This window comes from Herpailurus yagouaroundi, unplaced genomic scaffold, assembly GCF_014898765.1.
Source record: "Herpailurus yagouaroundi ecotype Mexico unplaced genomic scaffold, PumYag 159, whole genome shotgun sequence".
NCBI lineage: Eukaryota > Metazoa > Chordata > Mammalia > Carnivora > Felidae > Herpailurus > Herpailurus yagouaroundi.
This window is the reverse complement of record NW_024412400.1, coordinates 6,665,648-6,688,045: the sequence shown is the minus strand read 5'-3', so window position 1 is coordinate 6,688,045 and position 22,398 is coordinate 6,665,648. Positions and strand designations below refer to the sequence as shown.

General features: G+C 57.4%; 1 protein-coding gene across 9 annotated transcripts in view; it reads left to right on the top strand.

The window, feature by feature from the left end:
* Window positions 1–7: 7 nt before the first annotated feature.
* Window positions 8–22,398, top strand: part of SCN5A (sodium voltage-gated channel alpha subunit 5) — a 92,741-nt gene continuing 70,350 nt past the window's right edge. For all 9 annotated transcript variants that reach the window (XM_040479825.1, XM_040479823.1, XM_040479818.1 and 6 more), the window contains exons 1-3: window positions 8–78; window positions 15,267–15,581; window positions 18,347–18,465. In XM_040479825.1, coding sequence (XP_040335759.1) covers window positions 15,309–15,581; window positions 18,347–18,465 — 392 coding nt within the window. In that variant the 5' untranslated portion in view covers window positions 8–78; window positions 15,267–15,308. The remainder of the gene's footprint in view (window positions 79–15,266; window positions 15,582–18,346; window positions 18,466–22,398) is intronic.

Below are 22,398 nucleotides of genomic sequence, written 5' to 3'. Positions count from 1 at the left end.
GCCCCGAGCCCCGCGCCGAGCCGAGTCCGCGCCGAGCCTCAGCCGCCCATCCCGGGGCCCGGGCCGGGGGACCAGCAGGTGAGCGAGCGCCCCCGCGCCCGGGAGCCCCGGCCCGGCCGGAGCCCCCTCCGCCTGCCGCCGCCCAACTTTCCTCCCCGAGGGTCGGACCCTCCAGCCCCTGCGCACCCCCTGCCCTGCCCCGGGTACGCCCGGCAGTTCCCTCCCCCATCGCTGCCCCCCGAGGCTGGGAGGCGGGAGAAAAAAGGGTGCAGATCTGCCGGGCTGGAGGGGACCCCCGGGGGGGGGGGTAGGGGGGCGTCTGTAATCGCCTTGCGCCCCCTCCTTATCCCTTTCCTTCCGGGTTTCCCGGTGCGCTGTCGAGGGCCGGCGGGGGGGGGGGGAGGAGGAGCCGCGGCCCCGGCTTCCCGGCCGACCCTGGCGCAGGCTCTGGGAGGGTCTGGGATTGGGACCCGGATTCCCGAGGCCGGAGACCCCAAGGTCAGAGCGGCGACTAGGCGCGCAGTGAGTGTGGTTCCAGAGAGCCGGGGAGCCGACCGAGCAGGGCTGGGGATGGGGGAGGGGGCCAATCACCCCCTCTCTCTGGGCCCCGCCGAGCCGTCCTCTGAGGGTATCCTCTCTGGGACGAGATCTCTGCCCGTCCTGACCTGGGAAAGATCTCTGCGCCCTGAGGGGGCAGAGATTTATATGTGTGTCCTGTCTCTCTGCGCGCTCCGACCACGAAGAGATCTCTGTGCCCTCTGACGGCCCAACGGGGCCGCATCTGGTCTCTGTGTGCCTTGAAGGAGGGAAGAACTCCTTGTGGCCTCGACAGAGGAGATCTCTGTGCGCTGGGACTGGCGAGAGTTCTCTGCCCTCCTGGCTCTGACCTGGGCAGATCCACTCGCCCTGACGGGAGGGAGGCGGCTCTCATTCTCTGCGTTATTTGATCGTCTTTGGTGGCACCGGGAGGAAGTCGTGGTGCCTAGCCTGGTGGAGGCCAGAGATGTGGAGAGTGGTAGTGGTGGGGGGATGCTGGGGACGAGGCCCCGGGCATAGGCCCGCCTTGCAAACACCTGTTGGAGGCCGGTGCACAGATGAATCAGGAAGCCATGACTGAGGTTGGGGCAGGAGTCAGTCTTCTCTCCTGAGAGCCCCGAGTCCAGTCCCAGGAGGGCAGGATCCGTCTCCTCTTAGGGTCCTGGGCTGGCATTCCATCCCCCCAGCTGTGTCCCCCCAGCTCCTGCTGAGACCCTCGTCACCTTCCTCCGTGAGCCTGGACAGCTCAGTGGAGACAGACACACCCTATGACCCCACCGCGCTGCAGCACCTCAGCCTTCTCCCTGACTCCCATCAAACCCCTCAGGGTCTACGGGGACCCTGAGTAGCAGAGGCCCAGGCCACTGGGAGCCCAGCCCTGGGTGCTGCTGTCCTCAACTCCATCTCCTTGCCCTCAACTCCTCCCAGTTGGAATTGGGCAGGTGCACGTGAGTGGGTGGTAATGGAGCGGGAAGGCAGAATGAGGGTGACACAGGCTGATAGCTGAGACCATGCCGCAGTCACAGGAGTATCGGAAGGGGAGGGTCAGGGCACAGCCAGACCGTGGAGCACAGATTTTGTGCTAGAACGTCCAGCTCTGTGCTAAAATGAGCCTCGTTGAAGTTTTAATCTAATCCTGTCATCACTGCCACATTGTACAGGGGGAAACTGAGGCTGGCGGTGGGCCAAGGACTTACCCAAGGTCGTCTAGAGAGTCAGTGGATTTGGCGCACCACCTGGGGTGAAGATTCCTTGAGAGCCACTTCCTGGGGGCCAGAAGGACCTAGGACTGACCAAAGAGGATCTGAGCAGACAGGGAAGGGGCTCTGGAGTGCCGAGAACCAGCATTCAGCCCAGGGTGGCGGGGGCAGCTGCTGTGCCTCTGAGGTGCTTGGCCTGTCTCTGTGTGGTGCTCAGAGCTGCTCTGGAAAAGTTCCAGGATTGACTCACTCAGCATGAAGACTGAGCTCGGAGTGGTGGGAAGCATCAGAGACAGCTGACAGTTGTGGAGCAGAGGAGGCTGGTGCCCCAGCAACCCAAGAAGGGAGTCCTGGGAATGTCCCGGGACAGAGGTCAGGGGCAGTCTCCATTCTGCTCACAGGAGGCTAGTTCCCGCTCACCCATGGGAGGGTTATCGGAAAGGTGTGTAACGACAGGAGTGCGTCCCCTTGCTCACCTGAAAGAGGGCTGATTATCTTCCAGCCGGAAGAGTCAAGATTATCTATCTAACAAAAATAACCTTCCACATGGGTTTTGAAGGATGCATAGGAGTTTTCTAGATGAAGGAGCTACAGTCTAGCCATCAGGACCAGCCACCCAGTGCCGATTTGTGAGACAACACAATTGTTAGTTCAGCGACCCGTTTGGGTCTCATGGTGTGAGGGAGGGAAGAGCAGAAGCTAAAGCCAAGGTCACAGTCACGGGGGCCCTTGTGAGCTCTACTCAGGAATTGGGAATTTATCCTCAGTAATGGTACTAAAAATAGCTAACATTCACTGAGTGCTTTCTGCCAGCCAGGCATGGCACTAATCACTTTATAAGGCTCATCCCCTGAATCCTTGCATCAACCCTGGAGGCGGGGGACCATACTAAGGACAGTATTGCAGGTGGTGAAACGGGAGACCCAGAAAAGTTAAATAACTTGCTCACACATCTACTAAGTCACACATCTACTAAGAAGCAGGCCTTGGGTTTGCACCCAGGTGTCCATATATCTGCTCTAGACTGTCCTACCCCTCTAGTGCAGACCACGGGTGCCACCAAAAGCCTTTCAATTTAGGAGAAGAACAGTCAGGTTACCACAGGTGGTGGAACTTGTCGTGTTCCAACTTTCTTCTCTGTTCAGGCACTCGCCACTTCTCCCGTCCCTTACTTTGATTGCTCATTAAGTGAGATTCCCCACCGCCCTCCCACACCGCGAGCGTAGTTTAGGTTGACAAAGGAGAAGTGACGGATGTTGCGGGGCTCTGACTGGAACCGTCGGTGCTTCCAGAGAGAGATGCCAACGTCCAGCAGTCATTTGGAGGGGAGAGTCCAGCGTTCAGGCAGGAGAGCTGGGCTGGCGGTGGAAACTTGGAATCATCTGCAGAGGCCGGCCATGGGAGCCATGGCAGTGAATTAGACTGTCCAGCAAGAGTGCAGACCAGAGGTTCTCAACCCTGGCGATGTTAGCATCTCTCGGAAAGCGTTTTTAAATTGAAAAAAAAAAAAAAAATATGCCCAGGCTCCACCCCCAGAGGTTCTAATTCATCTGGCACCAGAAATGTTGAAAGCACCCAGGTGATCCTAGTGTGGGATAGAGGGTGCAACACAACAGGGTGGGGGCAGTCCAATAGTCAAGGCCGGAGAAGTCTGCAGAGGAGCCTGAGAAGGAGCAGTCCGAGGGTGGGAGGCAGGCCAGGAGTGGGAGGTGTCACAGAAAGCAAGGAGGGAGCCCGTCCTGGAGGAAGGGGTGTCTTCCGTTTCCTTCTGCCGAAGAGTGAAGAATCCTTCGCATTCTGAGAAGTTCATGGATAGATCAAAAAGAATGCATAATTTCAAAACGAGTGTCTGTTAGATTGAGCAACAGTAAGGGTGCCCGTGACCTTGGCAACAGAAACTTCCTTAACACCTACAGAATGTGGTGCCCAGCACAGCCGGACAGTTGTTGAATGAGTGAGTGAATGAATGAATGAATGAATCAGTGAGGGTAGGAGCTAGTTTGGAGTGGATCCAGGAATGAGCATGAGGTGAGGAAGTGGAGACAGCATGTGTAGACAGCTCTTTGCAAGAGTTTGATGGTTTAAGAGGGAGGGAAGAGATAGAGGGGAGCTGGCCGGGGGTGGGGTCAAGGTGGGGGGGGGGGAGGTTGTAGGCAGAGCCTGAAGTGGCCTCTAGGCATGTGTGTTCATGCGGTGCACCCACGGGCAGTGCTTATGGGGAAAAATACCTTTTCCTCACAGGGAGGGGCCAGAGGTCTCTGCATTGACGTCGTGCCCATGGGGCCTCAGTTGCTCTCAGAGGGGGATTTTGCAGGCAGGAGCTGTGATTCCTCCTGGGGGTGGGGGGCACGAAGGAGAAGGAAATCTTGCTGTGAGGAGAGAAAGGTGTTCCAGAAAGCAGTATCTGGGGACATGATGAGGTTGTATGGAGCAGGTACCCAGGAGTAGGGGGGCTAGCGTAAAACTCCCGTGGCAAACTCTACAAAGGAAGCAGAGAGAGGAGGAGGGGTGAAGCCAGGGGCAGCCTATGGAGAGAGGCTGGACATTGCAGGGAGCAGAGCAGGCATGGGGGGCAGGGGCGGCTGCAGAGGAAGCCGGGACTGGATGCCCACTCTCTTCTGCCAGCCCAGACTGGCCTGAGGTGGAGGTCTGAGGCAGAGTTCAGCCTGAAGTGGTTGGGGAGAGCCTGGATAGGACATTCAGGACCTACTCTGTGCCATGGAAGATTCTAGAAGGTGTACAATTCAGACACAATAACTGCTCTCATGGAGTTTACCTGCTCCTGGGGAAAGACAGTCTGGATACCACTTAACAAATAGATACAGAAGATAATTTTAGATCATGATCAGGACTATGAAGGAAGTAAAACAGGATGATGTGATGGAGAGACAAGAGTGACCCTAGACTGGCTGGTAAGGGAAGGCCTCTTGAAGGAGGTGATTGAACTGAGACCTGAATAACAAGAAAGAACCAATCCAGAGGACATCTGGAGAAAGAATATCTTATCTTATAAAGAGGGAACTGCATGTGCAAAGGCCCTGAGGCAGTGACAGGCTCCTGAGGCATGGGTGGCTTAGGTGGCCAGAATAGAGATAATGAGGTGGAGCTTGATGCCTCAGTTTCTGACCCCCACCCTTTCCATCATCTGCCCCCTTCTGATATGCACGGGTTATACCACTGCCTGGGACTGGCAGTGGTTCCTGGGGACGAGACTATTTTTAGACACAACTCTTCTCTTTGTGGGCCTAGAACATACCGTGTCTTTTTAAGATGATCAATATGGAATGGGTGCTATTTATAGAGCCTCCACGTCAATTCTTGGGGCCTGGGACCCTCAAATGGGGGAGGGAGCCCAGGAGCAGTCTCCTCAGGAGCAAGCCCCATGGCTGGCACAGCACTGGGGCCATGTGACTCATGGACTCTTTGAAACTTGTGTCACCTCCCCTGCCAGGCCACCCTCACCCCACCCTGCAGAATCACAGCCCTGGGCTGGGGAGCTGGGTGCCCACAGTTTCCCCAGCACCAGCTTCATTTCCTGGAGGAGTATCTGGTGTGCCCCAAGCCCAACAGAAAATGTACTGGTTATTGAAGCTAGAGTCTGGTGGGACAGTTCTGCGAATGTCTCTTGTCCGTTCCTCACTTTTACTACTCTGGATGGGCAGAAAAGGATACCGAAGACCCCCAGGGCCAGAGAGAAGGCTGCTCAGGGCAGAGGAAACACGTGGTTGGGGCTGGGGGCTCAGCCTCCCCGGTGGAGGTCAGTGTGGCCCAGAGCAGCCAGGGGAGGGCGCCTGGAAGAGGTGGGATTAGAGTCCAGCTGAGGCGGAGGCACAGAATTTGGAGAGGTGAAAGCAGGCTGTGCTTGCGGGCCTGTTCTGAGAAGCAAACGTGTGTGCTCTGGGGCTGGAGTTCGCTTCTTCCTCCTCCGTTTCGCCTTCTGACCAAGTCTCCAGGGAAGCCGTGGGAAGCCGCACCTCCCCCCGCCCCCCCAACACGGGGGTGTTAAGGGAGTGAAAGAACAGGATAGAGGTGCTCTCGTAGCAGTTGTGTGGGCCCCGGAAGGTCCCTCACCCGCTTGGAGATCCCGCTGGTGTCATCTCCAGGGGCCTGTCCCCTCCGTGCAGCCCTGGAGGCCGAGGGCCAGTGCGGGTCAGCCCGTAGGCTCAAGGTCACACAGGCATTGGGGCGGCGCTAAGCCTGGGCCCCTGTCTCCCTCGCCCCACCCAGGCCTGGCCCGGGCAGTCCCCGTGCTTTCTGGGAATGGATTTTGAAGGGTAGAAAGGCTCTTCCTGGCATTAAAGGATGGTAAATGCCTTTCTGACGGGTATTGATTCCTCGAAGTCCTGTGTGAAGGAAGGGCCTGACTCCAGAGGCAGTGTTCAAAGGGATGGCAGGGCAGGGAGAGGTTTGGCTAGAAGCGCTGATTTCAGTTCTCGGGCTACATTAGCTGTCCTTCCATCTGGCCAGGCTGGGAGATCTAAGACGGGGCAGGGGGCGGGGGGGCTGGAAATCAGGCCACGGGAGGGACCAGCCCAGCCCCATCAATACTTGCCGTGTGGCCATCAGAGCCCCAGCCTCATCGGCCTGGGCGCATAGCAGGAAAGTGGTCCAAAGAGCTCCTCAGAGCCAGAGTGCCTGCCCTCTGCTGCCCAGCCCTGCTGCCTGCTTCGGGGCCCATCCCCGGGAAGAATCCAGGCCCTTCAGCCCGTTCTCTCATCCTCCGACTAAGGGACACCCAGCTGGTGTGGGGGTGCAGGGAGGCAGAGGGACAGAGGCCTGCCCGCCACAGCCAGACTTGAGCGAAAGAAGGCCCGGGAGCTCAGCTGGCCATTTGCAATGCCAACCCAGCCACCACCCCCACCATGGTGGGCTTGGATGAGGCACAGACTGCCAGTTAAATAAAGCGACAGCTAGTTGCTAACAAAACTGGAAACCCAGGGAAAGCCCCCACTCGCTTGCTGAGCTGGGTGCCTGTTAGATGTATAATTGCTGAGTTTCTGTTTCAGGAAATGTCTGAGGGAAGGAGAGAAAAATACTCCCTAAGGATCCCCCGGGGGCGGCCGTCCCCAGAGAGAGCTGGACTTTGGGGCCTTTCCAGCCCTTGCCTTTTATGATTGAGTTGTTTCTGAAGGGCTTGTCCCCAGATGGGTCACTTATGGTCGCTGTGCATTGCAAAGGGAACTTAGATGACTTAGACGGCAGTCACCAACAAATACACAGTAAAAATCTCAGAAGCATTATGTCGAGCAAGAACGTTCAACGCCAACAGCCCATACAGTGTGCTTCTATATATGTGAAGTTCTAGAACAGGCAAAACTAATCTGTGCTGATAGAAATCAGAAAAGTTGACCGGAAAGGGACCTTAGGGAACTCTCTGCGGTGATGGGAATGTTTAGGATCTTACCTGGGGAGCGGAGGGGGTAGTTACGCAAGTATATAGATTTGTTGAAAGTCGTTCACCTATAGCATCTAAAATCTGTGCGTTTTCTTGTTTGTATATTACACCTCAATTTCAGAGTATTAAGGCAAAAGGATTGCACATCCATACTGTGTCAACAGACACTTTTGTGGCATAGATTTTGTGTATCTGTGGGTGGATTGCCTTATCTCTGAGGAGTAAGGGACCCTACGCTCCCCAGGTTTCACTGGGGGAACTTCTGTCTCCCTCAGTGCACACAGTAGGTGCTCCATAAATGCTTCGGTTGCCATGACATCGGTGGAAGAAGTTTTTTTTTTTTTTTTTTTAAGCCCAGGTATTGAGCAAAATGAGTTGGAAGAAATGGTGCTAGAAAGAGGCTTAGGATGCTGATTGCTGTCTCTTGGGCACCTGTGTGCCCTCAAGGTGATTCCCAGGCCACAGGTGGGCACCTTTCTGGCCCAAATGTGTGTAGATGCATGGGTATAGATGGTCCAGGGCCTGGGGCAGAAGTGCCCTGGTTGACCGAGCCAGCTCTCTGACTTCTGAGTTCTGTGGTCGCATCGTGGATCATTCAGGTCCCCACCCTGGAGACCCAGGGCCTCTAGGCAGCCCTGGGCCTTGACTAACAGCTCAGTGCCTCCTGGCACAACATTATAGATCCCTGTGCATGGAGCAGTGAACAGGATTACAAGGCAGACTCGGGCTTGGGGGGGAAGAGGATGTCATGTGCCCTGTGGAGGGGCCCCTGAATGACCTGGGAAGTTTGCAGTTCTCCTGACCTGGCACTGGGAACACCACTGACCCCGAGATGAATGAACCGCTTCCAAGCCCGGTGGGCCCTGTCCTTACTGTGGGGAAGGAGGAGTTTGAAAAAACAGGGGCTTTGGCTGAATCCAGGGCTCAAGCCAAAGGTGCCCCCGCCCCCATTCCAGCTCTCCCTTCAGCGCCCACTCCGGAGAGCCCCCCCCCCAGCCCCGGTCTCAGGGACCCCATTTCATCCTGCCCGGGGAAACACTCGCAGAGCAAGCGGGTGGGGTTTTCCTGTCAGCTGAATTAGCCTCGGCTTCAGCCTGAGTGTTGGAATAAATGAGATGCAAATGAATGTAAATGAGGGCATCCCCAGCTTCTGGGGTGGGCGTGTTCGCCAACGGGAGGGATGGGGGGGGGGGATTCTGCAGGACTTCCCCAGATTGCTGGGGGCTGGGATAGGGACTAGAGAAGGAAAGCCCCCTCAGGATCCTCACCCCCTCCCCAGAGATAGGGCTCGGACTAGACAGAGTTAATGCGTGTGCAGCCTCAAAGGAGTGGAGCCTGCAGGGAGCCGGTTAGCTGAGGCCCTGCACAAGGACATGCCAATGTGCCTTTGATCCGGGAGCAAGGACCTGAAATGCACAGGCCACGAGCACCAGCTGGCACCCCCGCTGAGCCTTTGTCCAAGCTGGTACCCTGGGAGCGCCAGGACTGTGCAGATAATTGCCTGGGCAGGAGGGATGCTGTAGACCCCTCCCACTTCCCCCCTGTCCCCCACCTCCCTCCCAACCACCCACAGCCACTGCCCCAAAACCAGGGTGGCCACTTGCCGGTCTGCGGAGGAGGACAACTGTCCTTCAGCCCATCCCTACCCCCTCTCTGTCCCTCCCCTCCCCCACCCCCAGCTAGCCTGAGGCCCAGCCCAAAGCGGGTGGAGTTCTGTAAGGGTTTAGAGCCTGGTGGCCGGGACACCGTGGTCACGCCATCAGTGGAGATGTAATGTGAACTACAACCGCAAGTCACATATGCAATGTGAAATGTTCTAGCAGCCACATTTTCAAAAGCCAAAAGTAGCAAGTGAAGTTAATTTGAACATATTTTACTTAACCCAGTATATCCAAAATATCGTCTGTGTAAATCGTAATCCACGTTTAAAAGTTAATGATGGGACCGTTGGCATTCTTGACCGTACTAAGCCTTCAGAGTCGGTGTGGAGCGAACAACAGCACATCTCGATGGGCACGAGCCACATGCCACGTGCTACGTGCCATGGGGGCTGGGTGGCCACCCTGTTGGACAGGGCAATTGGACAGGGCCGGAGCTGGAGAGAGAAACTGCTAGGGAACTGCTGACTCTCTGGGCATGGGCAGAAATCGGCCAGGGCTCCCTGGGAGCATCTGCCCCCGCGTGGGCACAGACAGGTTGGCCAGCCAGAGGAGGCCAACAGGGACTAAGCCAGGGACTCCTAGCTCTATAGTGGGGATCACAGACATGCCCCACCCACGGTAGACCTTGCCCCTTCCTCCCCACCCTCTGTGCCATCAGAGGTGGGAGACGAGGTAGGACCTCGCTCAGGCCTGGCTTCGCACAGACTGGGGCTCGCTCACTTGACCTGCAAGCATCAGGTTTCCCTTTGTGTAATGGAGATAATAACCTCCCCTGTTCCTGGGATTGTTGCAGGGATGAAAGGTGACCCACAGCAGCACTTAGAGCCGTCTCAGGCGTATCATGAGCACATGATACTGCTGGCATGGCCCACCCAGCTCATGGTTGGGGAAACTAAGGTCCAGAAAAAGGGGGTGTTCTGATGCCGTCCAAGCTCACCGTGTGGGCTAGTGGCTGGGCAATAGGAGGGTTAATCTGGCGCTCATTCACTCATTCATTCATTCACCAGGCCCTTCGAGGCATCTCTGCTGGGCCGGACTGTGCTTTGGGAGCTCAGGACACAGCCGAAGGCAGAGGCAGAACAGAAACAGGGAATCTTCCAGAGAGGGAAGTGGGGGAGCCAAAGGTGGAAGCGGAGTTGGGCACAGGGCCCGGCTCTCTGGCCCAGGGCATCGCTTCCTTGCTAATCTCAGCAAGGCTAAGTGGAAATTTCCTTAGAAGCCACCGAGTGGCATTGCGGATGGCTCGGACTCATCTTCCCATCATGACCTGTTGATTTAGGATCCATCACCTTGGGCAGAAAAGTACTCTAGGAAGTCATTTGTAGGACCACGCACACAGTGGGTGCTGCTTAAATGTTCACTGAATCGCTCAGTTGATAAAAGGATTCTATGCGTTGAGGTGTTGATTAGTTTTAACTTGTTTTCCTCAAGGAAGATATGAATTCGCTCCTGGTGCCCTCCCCTCCACCTGTGGGGAGTGAGCCCTGGCTTCCTGAGCACCCACACGCTCTCCCTGAGCTTTTTGCTTTTGGACTGAGGAGCAGTGGAAAGCAGGGCCTTGGGGCAAGGGCACAGGTTGCCCGAGCCTGCAGGGTGGGAGGGAGGAGCACAGAGCAGAGGAAGCCGGTAGAGATTTTCTAGGAAGCCTGGGAACCACTTCCACGGAGCGCCTTGCATAAATTTACATGGCAAAGAATATTCTTTGCATGTTGTGTTCCAGAGGCTCCGATTCCAAGGCGACCAAAATGCCAGAGGTGACTCAGGATGCTGGAGCATGCCTGCCTTGGGATCCGGGAGCGGAACAGGCAGGAAGGCACCACAAGGAGAGGTTGGGCTGGAGTCCGGTCCCTCTTTACCTGTCAGGTGACCGACCATTCTGGTTTGTCCGGGACCAAAGGGTATCGCATCTCAGGATGCAGAAACCTTAGTGCTGAAACCAGGGAGGTCCAGAGCATCAGTCCCCAACCCTGGACAGTACCCACGGCTGCACCCTGTCGAGTTCCACGTCATGGCATTGTGACCACCAGGAACTGAGCACCAGCTCTGTGCCCCATACGTTCAGGAAAATCTTCCTTCAGGAAGGCCACCTGAAGAGACAAAAAATAAGAGACAAGTCCAGAAAGGTCCAGTTTCTGGTGTGGACGCTGGCTGTTCTCCCCCACGGCATCTTCACCCTGTTGTGAATACTGGTATGTATAGGCCAGCGACTCAGAGGAGGGGGGCCCAGCCCTTCCCTAAGAAGGGGTTTTCAGGCTGTTGGGTGAAATCAGACTCACCCCAGGGACCATCAGAGAACAGCCGAGGCCAGGAAGCGGGGAAGGGCAGGGTACCCAGAGGAGGGAGGTCAGCGTGCGTGGGCAGTCACAGAGGGGGTCCTGGAGGAGGTGGGTCAGTGAGGAGAGGCTTCAGGGTGGCCCTGCCATCGCACGGGGCAGGGGACAGCGTTTGGGAATGTCTGAGCCAGGGAGTGATGGAGCTGAGTGTAAAGGATGGAAGGAAAGAAGGAGGAGGCCAGTGGCCGTGGTGTCAGCACAGTGCCAGCCGGGTGAGGAGGCCTGTCCCTGAGCAGTGGCGGTGGGAAAGGAGGCGGGGATGTTTGGTGAGGGTGCAGGGGTGTAGCCCGGGTCAGAGGAAAGGATCACGAGGAACCGATTTGAGAAGGACGGTTCACGGTCTGCTTCCATGAAGTCTCGGGAGCCAGCAGAACTTTGGGAGAGATACCCCCAGTAACCAGAAACTGATAAACTTGAGAGAGGATGGAGTCGGGGGCCCCTTGAGCTTGAGTGAAGCTGACAGAACAGGGGCAAGTGGGCCGGGAAGGGTGATCGGCTGGGAGAAGCCTTTCCAGCCTTTCCAGGGAGTGGACAGACAAGCTGTCCCGGACGAGGGGAGAGTCACGGGCGTGCTGCTTCCAGAGAACATGCTCTTGGAATGAAACCAGGTCTGGGCTCCCCCACACGCTGGAGCTGTGCAAGACAGAGGCCCCCTGCTCCTCCCAGCCAGAGGTGGGGCCTCCCTGGAAAGCCAGGGGCCTGACCTCCCAGGCCCGAAGGCTATAGCCGGGCCTGAGCCTGGAGCGTCCTTGGCCCACCCCCAACCCCTCCTTACCTTGGCTTCACCGGAAACCTTGCAGCCAGGGCCCAGCGGGTCTCGGCCACCGGCAGGGCGTGGGCCCTGAGCTGCTGAAGGAAGGGCAAGGCCAAAGCCAGGTGCAGGCAGGGGAAGAACAAGAGAGAAAACAGATCCATCCTGCCCACCCACCACGCACTGCCTGCGGGGGCCAGAGACAAAGGACGCTCTTGACTGGTTTACTTTGGAACCTGAGGCTGCCTGGCTGGGGGGGGGGGGGGGCTGGCACACGCTGGCAGGGAACTTCATCTGGAATCTGGTTTCAGAAACCACAGACTTCCCAGACTTCCTGGGACAAGACCCTTCCTAAGACCCAGGCCCCCATCGTCAGCGCTTCTTTATGAACGTGTTAAACAATAAGATCTAGCAGTGGGTCTAATAAGCATTGTAATTTTGAAGTATCGATAAGCGTTCATGATATTTGAGATGCTTGCGGCACCTGTCATGGGTCCGGGAAAGATCTGCAAGCTTCTGCTGGTCACAGGTGCCGCTCACGCTATCGTTTTGCTGCCTACATTCATAATTGAGGGAGGTGCTTAATTGCAGTGAGAAGTTAGTGAGAATGAGGTGGTGCCGTTTCCCCTGCCCCGAGCAGTTTCCCGAGCCCCATAGACGAACAAAGATGTCTCTGGTGTCAGCAGTCGGAAGAGTGGTCGCCCCGACCAGGGAGGAAGTGAGCGGAGGGGAATCTGAGTCTGGGGGACCGGAAACAATTATTGTTCTTGACCTGGGTGCTGTTACCAGGTTTGTTTGGTTTACAGACATTCATCCACCTGTACACTTAGGAGACGTGCCCCGATCTGCGCGAATCACCGATTTCAATACGCATTTTAAAAACACCTTTACGGGAACAGACGTATATGCAGGTGTCAGCTTGTGCATGCATGCACACACTCTCTGTCTCTCTCTCTGTCTGTCTCTCTCTCTCTCTCTCTCTCTCTGACACACACACACACACACACACACACACACACACACACACCAGTATATACCGGTGAGCCTCTGTAGGTCTGTGGGCATACACGTGTCTCCAGAACCCTTGCAGGCATGTGGACACAGATGGATACAGTTGAGACAGAGAACACTATTTTTAGGAAATACTTCCAAGTCAAAGAGGAGGCTTCCTGATTTACTTGACTGGTGATTGCTGATGGTGGAGAGAATTGCCCTGCAAAGGGCTGTTGTCATCCAGGCTGGCTTTTTTTTTTTTCTTTGTTTCTCCCCCCCAACCCCCACCTTTTTTAAAAGAAAGACTAATGACTTTATGGCTTTTGTGAACATAATACAAGATCATCCTAACTAATTCAAGCACTAAAGGAAAGTACAAAAAGGAAAGTGTAAAATTACCCAAATTCTTACCAGCTAAGGGGAAAAAAACCATTCACCTTTGGTGATGAGTATTACAGACACCTTACTTTGTTCACTCGAAGATGGAAGAGATCGCTTTTATTTTTTTTTTTAATTTTTTTTTCAACGTTTTTATTTTTATTTTGGGGACAGAGAGAGACAGATCATGAACGGGGGAGGGGCAGAGAGAGAGGGAGACACAGAATCAGAAACAGGCTCCAGGCTCTGAGCCATCAGCCCAGAGCCCGACGCGGGGCTCGAACTCATGGACCGCGAGATCGTGACCTGGCTGAAGTCGGACGCTTAACCGACTGCGCCACCCAGGCGCCCCCCTCACTTGCTATTTTTAACAGAGATGCTCCTTTAACTTCACTTGGATGGAACAGAAGAACAAGACACCAAAGGATGGGGTGGTTCTTATGGTGCTGGGTCCTAGGACCTCTGCTCTGACTTTCCCTCCACACATTCCTTGCTGCGCTTCCCTGGGGAAGGCTGTGTAGCGCTTGCTCACTGTTTACCTGTCACCTGGCCAGGTGCCTGCCTCACAGCAATCACAGTGCCTGGTCCTGGGCTCTTTGCGGGCTGTGTGCAAGGGCCGATGCGGCAGATCACTGGGGTCACTGGACATGTTTCTCGGGAGTGAGATCAAGGCAAAGCCTGCCTTTGGTTGGCGGAAAGGGATTCTGTCCTGGCAGGGATCTCCAACAGGTGTCCACCCTGCCCTCTTGAGCTGGTGCCCGGCCGTTCCTGGGTTTGATGTGGTAATTAGTGACACTGCCTCCCCCTTCCCGGTGGTGTCCCAGTCAGGAGCTGTGCCTACCACATCCTGTTTTGCTGGGACAGTCAGGAGCGCATTCTTTGGCCTCCATGTCATAGGCAGAGCCTGTTCGCACCAGGTCCTGGATCGTTTGAGGCCACTGGGGCCCACATTCCCCCGGTCTGGCGTCATACATGTGTGCCGGTTGGACACCCGCATGGATGGTGGTCACTGTTGTCTGCTTCTGCTGTCACTTGTTCAGATATGGGAGGAAGGGAGCAGGTGGGGAGGTGTGAGGAGCCTGAGATGCTCCATCTGAGTTTCCCATCTTTGGAAAAATGCTCCCCCTGGGGATCTCGGGGGGCGGGGGGGGGAATCCTCTGCTGCAGCCGTATACACCAGGGGGCCAGCACCTGCATGACTGTTACCCTGCTGTTTCCAGAAACCCGTGGGATTTGCCTGTGTCTCATTCGGCAGACACAGATGCCCCTTCAGTTACCAGAGGTTGGCACCCCCGTGCCCCAGGAGAAGTCTGGGCAGCCTTCCCCTGCAGGCGCGTGGTGCTGTGGGGAGACAGAGCGGCCCCCACCCTTTGGCCTCAGCGCCCAGGCTGCGTCTGCCTGGAAGAGAGACCCAGAGTTTGGGCATTGGCCCAGGAGGCCTGTGATCACCCTCCACAGGGCCCCAGGGGTCCCTATAGAAGGGACAAGCTTGAGAGGAGGGATGGCACAGGGTACCTTCTCGTGCCCTTCCCTCACCTATGTGTTCTTCATGATTCCCTCCATCACTCGCTTGTTCAGGACCAGCCCTGCCACAGACCTGCGATAAAAAGATGACAGGCCCCATCCCTGCCCTAGGGAGCGTCCCTCCTAGTCCAGAGAGTGTCAGCACCTTGGTGGGAAGTATCTCAGTAGGCTCGGGTAAGGAAGCAACAGGTGCAAGGGCTCCCTTTTGTGTCGAGTGGGGCAGAGCAAAGGGCTTCGGTGAGGCAGCCACTCTTGCCTACTTGCCATCAAGCGTGCCCACTGGGATGGGAAAGGGACTGTCCCGCGGGTCCCCACGCGGAGCCCACAGCCCGGAGGACACGGGGTTTACCCAGGCCAGGGTCGGCCAGGTGTGTCTCTGGAGAGGTTGGGACCTGCGCCTGGGACCCTGCCCGCCAACCTCGTCCTCCCCTCCCCGCCCCCTGAGTCCGGGCACAGCATCAGGCGCCACGTTTGTGTCTTCTGGCTTCCCCACAGGCCACGCGAGGACCGCCTGGGCCCCAGAAGCAGGATGAGAAGATGGCAGACTTCCTGTTACCTCGGGGCACCAGCAGCTTCCGCAGGTTCACCCGGGAGTCCCTGGCGGCCATCGAGAAGCGCATGGCAGAGAAGCAAGCCCGGGGCTCGGCCGCCTCGCAGGAGAGCCGGGAAGGGCTGCCCGAGGAGGAGGCTCCCCGGCCCCAGCTGGACCTGCAGGCCTCCAGAAAGCTGCCGGATCTCTACGGCAACCCGCCCCGAGAGCTGATCGGGGAGCCCCTGGAGGACCTGGACCCCTTCTACAGCACCCAAAAGGTGACGGCCGCCCACCTCCGTGCCCACGCCTTCCTGCGGCTCCCTGTCGACAGCAGATAGGGAGAGGGCCTCGCCTCCACGTGGGGCTGCGTTCGGGGTAGGCTCCCCGGGCTTCGAGGGAGTGAGTCATTGGTGATCTATATTCCGATCATCTGAATTTTATTCCGGAATAAAAGCCAGAATGACGCAGCCTGATACGGTTTGGTGTTAGAAGGGAAGGAGCGGGCAGAGCCGCGGTTGTCTTGCCTCCTTGTGGAGTGCCCTATTCTGGAAGTCATCTGTGCTTAGACTTTCCCCTCTGGCAGACTCCTCCCCGTCTTGGGTCCCAGCGCACAGCACGTGGTCCCCTCTCCTACTAAGGACACCCTGTGGCCCGCACGCTCTGGTGGGAGGGTTTGCCGGGCGTTGGCCGTGCCTGGGCAGCTCAGGCTGGGGGCCGAGGCAGTGGCTCCTGGGCCTTGCAGGCTGGCAACGGGGACTGTGAGGGCCGGTGGGACAGCCGAGAGGGGTGGGGAGGGAGCTTACTCTGCCATTGTCCCTCTGGGTGTGGGGCGGGGAGGTGGCTTTTGTCCACCGGGAAGGGTGACTCAGTCTTCCTCCCAGTAAGGATTTGCACCCAAGAGGTGAATTCCCCCCATCTGGGTACCCTGCCCCGGCCTCACCTCTCAGACCACCAGCAGACATTTGGTGGAGGCCTTTCCCCAGACGGCCAGGTCCTAAGGAAGAAGGTGACTGGAGGGCAGACAGAGTCGGTGTTCACAGGGCAAGTATGAGCATGCGGCAGTGTAAGTCCTGTGTGTCTGTGTCACCAGGTGCCTGTGTGTGTGTGTGTGTGTGTGTGTGTGTGTGTGTGTGACCGTGCCATGAGACTGCATTTAAGAGACCAGGAGCCTGAGGGTGGGTGTGTTGCACAGTTGTCTCCATGTGTGATGTGAGTGGGTGTGCGGGTCAATGGGTAAAGGGAGAGCCCACCCAGTCGACATGCGCAGCGAGAGAAGACACCTTGCACCTGCTGGCACTTGCCCCTGGTTCAAGTGACACAGGTGAGGTTGAGGCCGAAGGCTGGGGCGACAGTTGGGCTGAGTAAGGCTGGAAGCTGGGATCTGTCGGGGTAGGTGGGCCTAGGTCCCAGTTGGCCAGAGCAGGAGGTAAGAATTAGGGTGAGGGTTAAGGCCAGAGCTGATGGCCAGTCCAGGTTTCAGTGGCAAATGAGAGCGGCAGTTAGGTGGGAGTCAGCTGGGACAGGCCGGAACCGTGGCAGGGGGACCCAACTGAGGATGGAGGGGAGACTGGGCTGGGCTTTGGGGGCCGGGTAAGAGTTGAGGCTGGAAGCGGCCGGGGACACTGGCTTCCATCCCTGTGATCAGGAATACTTGAACCATGGCCTGGGTCTGACTGTGGCCTCTAACCTTCTGTCTCTCCTTGCTGCCCCCTGGCCACAGTGCCTGAAGTCCCGAGGGGTGACACAGGTACCACAGCAGAACTTTTTGTCCTGACACATCCAGTCAGCTTATCTTTCCAGCTCAGATTAAATAGAACTTTGTCTCACCAGCTCAACCTTCGCAGAAGCACAACCCCTGAGCCACCTCAGCTGTGCCGGGCTTAGCCTGGGTGGCGGTGGGGGGGGGGGGGGGGGGGGACCGGGGGGGGGCCCTGCTGTCCTCGAGGGCTGTATCTGCACGTGGCTTAGCCTCCAGCACCTCCTGTCCACTCCCACATCCCACGGTGCTGTGTGGACAGTGTCTTCTGGAAGCCTGCAGAGAGGGTCCTCCTTGGGCTGCTCAAGACCCACCCCACCCACCCCGGAGAGGGGACACCCGGGTGGCTCAGTCAGTTAAATGTCCAACTCTTGATCTCAGCTCAGGTCTTGATGTCAGGGTTGTGAGTTCAAACCCCACAGTGGACTCTGTGCTGGGTGTGAGGCCTACTAAAAAAAAAAAAAAAAAAAAAAAGAGGGGCACCTGGGTGGCTCAGTTGGTTGAGTGTCTGACTCTTGATTTCAGCTCAAATCTTGATCTCATGGTGTGTGGGATCGAGCCCTGAGTCCAACTCTGTGCTGATGGCAAGGAGCCTGCTTGGGATCCTCTGTCTCCCTCACTCTCTGCCCCTCCCCAACTCGTGTGTGCATGCACACACACAATAAATAAATAAATGAATAAACAAACAAACTTAAAAAAAAAAAGACACCCCCCCCCCGTGGGGGGAGACGCTAGGTCATCGGTCATCTCCTCTGGTGGGGGCTGCAGGGCTGACACCTCTCCTGGACTTAAGGAGACAGGGCCTCAGGGCTGGGGTCTGCGTTTTGCCATCCCTGCTTCTTACCTGTTACAGTCTTCTCGAGGACCAGCTCCCTCATCAGTCCCTGTGGCCCCAGCGGGCAGGGAGGGGTCGGCAGGGGGAAGGGGAAGGAGCTGATCCTGGCCAGATCCTGGCCTCTGCTGTGATAACAGCTCGGCTGGGAGCATGCGAGGCCTCTTCCTGTTAGGGCCGTAATTTTGAAACATAATTTTGCCAACCTGGCGTTCCCCTAAACTTGACCTGATCCCACTGCAGCCGTGGGCGACACCGTGAGGGCCCATTGACCTGCCAAACACACCAGCTGCCTTCCTTCCTCCCCCTCCCCCTCTCTCAGTCCCCTCCCTCAGTCTCACCCCACCCCTTAGCCAGGGTTCTAGGGCTCTGAGCCGACACCTGCCCCCCAGAATCCTCTCTCCACAAGGGCCGAGGGGCCACCGCCCCAACCTAAAACCCCTCTCTGTTCACAGACCTTCATCGTGCTGAATAAAGGCAAGACCATCTTCCGGTTCAGTGCCACGAATGCCTTGTATGTCCTCAGTCCCTTCCACCCTATCCGGAGAGCGGCTGTGAAGATTCTGGTTCATTCATATCCTTTGCAGTCGGTCCGTGCTGTGCATCTTCTCTGGGCCCCACGAGGAGGTGGGCAGGGTGTTTAAGGCTGAGCGCAGGGCTGTCCCGAGGGCCCAGGCAGCACAGTCCTCACCTGGTGGCCGGTTGGATGGGCAGGCTCTTGGGCCCCACCCCACACCTGCCAAATAAGCCTCTGCGTTTCAGCAACCTCCCAGGGGATTCTCGGGCACGGGAAAGTTTGGGAAACCCTGCTTCCTCAGGAGAGAAACGTCCTGGAAGCCAAGCTACTAAGGGATCCTTAGTAGGGATCCTACTAAGAAGACACAGGCCTGTCAGGGTCCCCTGACTCCGATATTGGCTCCAAAGTCCCCTCCCGCTGCCTCCCCACCCCCTTGCAGCAGGTCACCGGGGCTCAGCCAAGGAGAAACCGCTTCCTGGTAAAGAGGCCTCTGGTGCAGTCACACGTGGGCATCCTTCGAGGGAGGCGACACTTGCTTTTTGATTAGGTGTTGACAAAATGTTTGCAGTTTCAGAGTTATCTCAAAGAACTCCGGTTAGCGTTAAATTATATAAACCGCAGCCTAAAAAAGCTGCCGGCTGTGGAGGAGCACCCTGGGACTGCTGCAGTGTAATAAGGGACGGGACTGGCCTTTGGGCCCCAGGGGGGCCTCGTTCCGCCGCGTGGGACGTGGGACGTGGGACGGGGCGCCGGCACCCAATCGCTGCGGTTCTGCGGACTTCGGAAAAGGGGCCCCACAGATGGGGAGGCGGGGAGGCGGGCAGGCGGGGGTCCGGATGCAGACGGAGACATCTGCGGCTCAGTGCTCCCGCCTGGGCAGCCTTCCTTGGGCTGGCAGCTGGCTGGGCTGTTAATCGAATCAGGGCCGCCTCTGGGCTCTGCGGTGGTGCGATGAGTCGTGGGTGTGGCAGGCGGGCCCAATAGCGCTCCCCGAGGGTCCCCCCTCCGTTCCCCACTCTGGATGGACCTTTTCTGAGGCCAAGGCAAACACCCGTTCACCTCTGGGCAGGGCAGGAGGCTTCGCGAAAACACCCTGCCCCGTGTCCGCTAAGAGGCGGACAGCTCAGGGGCTTCTCCTGCCCAGGCGGGGATGAAGGGTGCTGCTTCCTGGCTCCACTTGCTGCCCAGGTGTGCCTGAGCCTCACCCCAGGGGTTCAGCCGAGGGGCGCTTTGCCAGATTTGCTCTGTGCACGCAGCCGCGCTCTCCCCTCCTCCCGCCGGCTCCTGCCTTTCTCACAGGGCTCCAGAGAGCTGTGTGTGTCCAGGGAGAGTCTCACCCGCAGCCCCAGCCGCGGCTGTGGCAACTGCAGGGTGGTCTCCAGGGTGGACGGACGCCGTGGGGGAGGGGCCGTATTCCGGGGACCGCCTGCCCTTCAAAGCGAGGCGCCAGGAGCTCGAGATTGAGTTTTGAGCCGTTCCGCCCACTGCTTCTAAACGCCCCGTAGGTGCCCGGGCACTCTGCTGGGCACCGGGGTGTGGGGAGCTGAATAAGACTCTGTCCTTGGCCCCTTGGGAGTTTTGCAGTCCCCCTAAGAGTGATAAGACAGCTGCAGGAACGGTTGTGGCTGTCGTTCCTGCCAGGCTGTGTGGGCACAGCCTGGTGGGGACAGCGCAGAGGGAGGGAAGGCCGGCCTTGCTCGCTCTGAGCTGGTCCCCGCCTCACTCCAGGGGCGGGGCCTCCCTGAAAGCATTCTCCAGCTCCCACCTGGGGCTTCTCCTGCAGGTATCTAACCAACCCGGCACTGTTTGGCAGCCGCAGCGGGCCCCCAGGGATGCGACAGCAGCCCCAGGATTCCTCCTGCAAGGCTCTGGGCCAGGCGGGGGCGGGGGTAAGGCAGATGAAGCCAGGGAGGCAGTCGGGACACTGGAGTCCCCAGCCTGGCCAGTGTCCATGGAGCAGAGGCCCAGCCTGTGGGGTGCTCGTTCCACCCGGCGGGACCCACCCTGAGGCCTCAGCGCCGGCCTGTGTCCCCCAGGGTCGCTGCCCCAAGGAAGTGGCTTGCCATCGTTGAGGCCCCGCGACGCAGTCTCCCAGGGGCTTCCTTGACAAGCCACTGCGTGGGGATGGGAGCGCTCTGCTGGTGCGCCCCCTGGTGGGCTCAGTGCAGCGGGGGAGAAGAAGGGTCCAGATCCGCAGGATTTGGGAGCAGCCTCCGTGCCCTTGAGCCTTGCCATTCAAAGAGTGGGGCACAGACCAGTAACGCCCGCGTCACGAGGGTCTTGTAAGACCTGCCGAATCTCGGGCCCCACCCCACCCCTTGCATTTTCGCCAGGGCCCCGTGATTCGGGCACACGCCGCCCTGGGCAGTCGTTTACAAGTGTCGGTCTGTGAGGGCCCCATCATTTAAAATGCCGATTCCTGGCCCTTTCCAGACCAGAATCCCCGGTGGGAGGCCTGGGAGTCCACTAGCTTTCCGTGTGTTCCTTTTCTTCGTAATTGAAATATAATCCACATGCCACACAATTTATCATTTTAAAATGTACCGTCACCGCTCTCCAATTCCGGCACGTTTCATCACCCCAAAAAGGAACCCTGTGCCCATTAGCAGTCGCTATGCGTTTCGAATGCACACAGATTTCGTGTGTTGAATAGTGAGTTTTCACTCTGCTGACATTCCTTTGTATTGTGGTAAAACACACACACACACACACACACACCCCAAAATTTAGCATCTCGAGCCATATTTAAGTATACAGTTCAGCAGTGTTACTATATGCATATTGTCACGCAGCAAAGCTCTGCCTAACCCTTCTGCGTCTTGCAAAACCGAAAGTCTGCGCCCATGGTCGCCTCCCCTTTTCACATCCGCTGACACCCACTGAGCCACACAGGTGTGCATTTCTGCGCCAGGCCCTTCGGAAAGGGCAAGGGAGCAAAGACAAACTTCACACAGGGCAGGAGGGCAGCCCCTGCTCTCAAAACCCACTCACTAGTAACAGTCCGGGCACTCACAGGGACGTGCGAGCGAGCGCCCCGTAATTGAGTCCAGCTTCGCTCTGTGCTCCGCCCTTGCAACGCGTCCCTGGGAAGTGGCCTACAAAGTAAATATGGGTATGTAGAATTATTTTTTTCCGATGTATTTTTGTTATAATCCTGCAGGATGTGTTCCTGCCAGAATCAAATAAAAGAAACCAACTGAACCCCCGATTGCACCGCAGCCACAGTCAGAGAGGCCTCACGTTCACGCCGAGAAGCTTTCTGCCTTCCTGGGTGCACAGGATCTGCTCACAAAATCCTCCCACGTTTCTCTAGCAGATTCAAATGGGCAATCAAACCACATGTTTGTGTGTGTGTGTGTGTGTGTGTGTGTGTGTGTGTGTGTGCATGTTCATTGAATAGCACAAATATATGAACATGCCCCCCACGGCATCCCTTCTGTTGGGAGGTTTTTTTTTTGTTTTTTTTTTTTTTTTGACTCCCCGGGATCTGAAGATAGACGGGCCAAGTTTCAGGCATTCCCTACCACCCATGCAGGCAGTCCTTGCTGGCATTTTAATCATGAGGCTGGGAGTGGGTGTTTGGGGACAATGACACGACAGGATTGAAGATGTTCAGCTGAGCTCAGACCTCGAGAGCTGGCCTTTGCCTCTGCCCACACACGGGGCCGGCTCAGTCATCGGCCTGAAACTGCCAGACGATACAAGCAGGTGTGCCCTGGCCGGCTGTGCCCCTGACTCATCCCTCTGGTATCAGCTGCACGCTGAGCTCCATGGGGGACCTGGGGATGCTCTGGGCAGAGTCACGTGGACTCCAAGCACCTCTAGGCAGGAAGAGACCACACACATACAGGAGTGACTGAGCGCAGCGGAAGGGCCATGTTCAGGGTCGGGAGAGCCAGGCAGGGTGTCAAGCAGTCAAGTGGCAGAGAGACTAGAGTTTGCTGCACCTCGTCCTAACCTGTCCTTGTGTCTGGAAGAGCCAGGACAGGC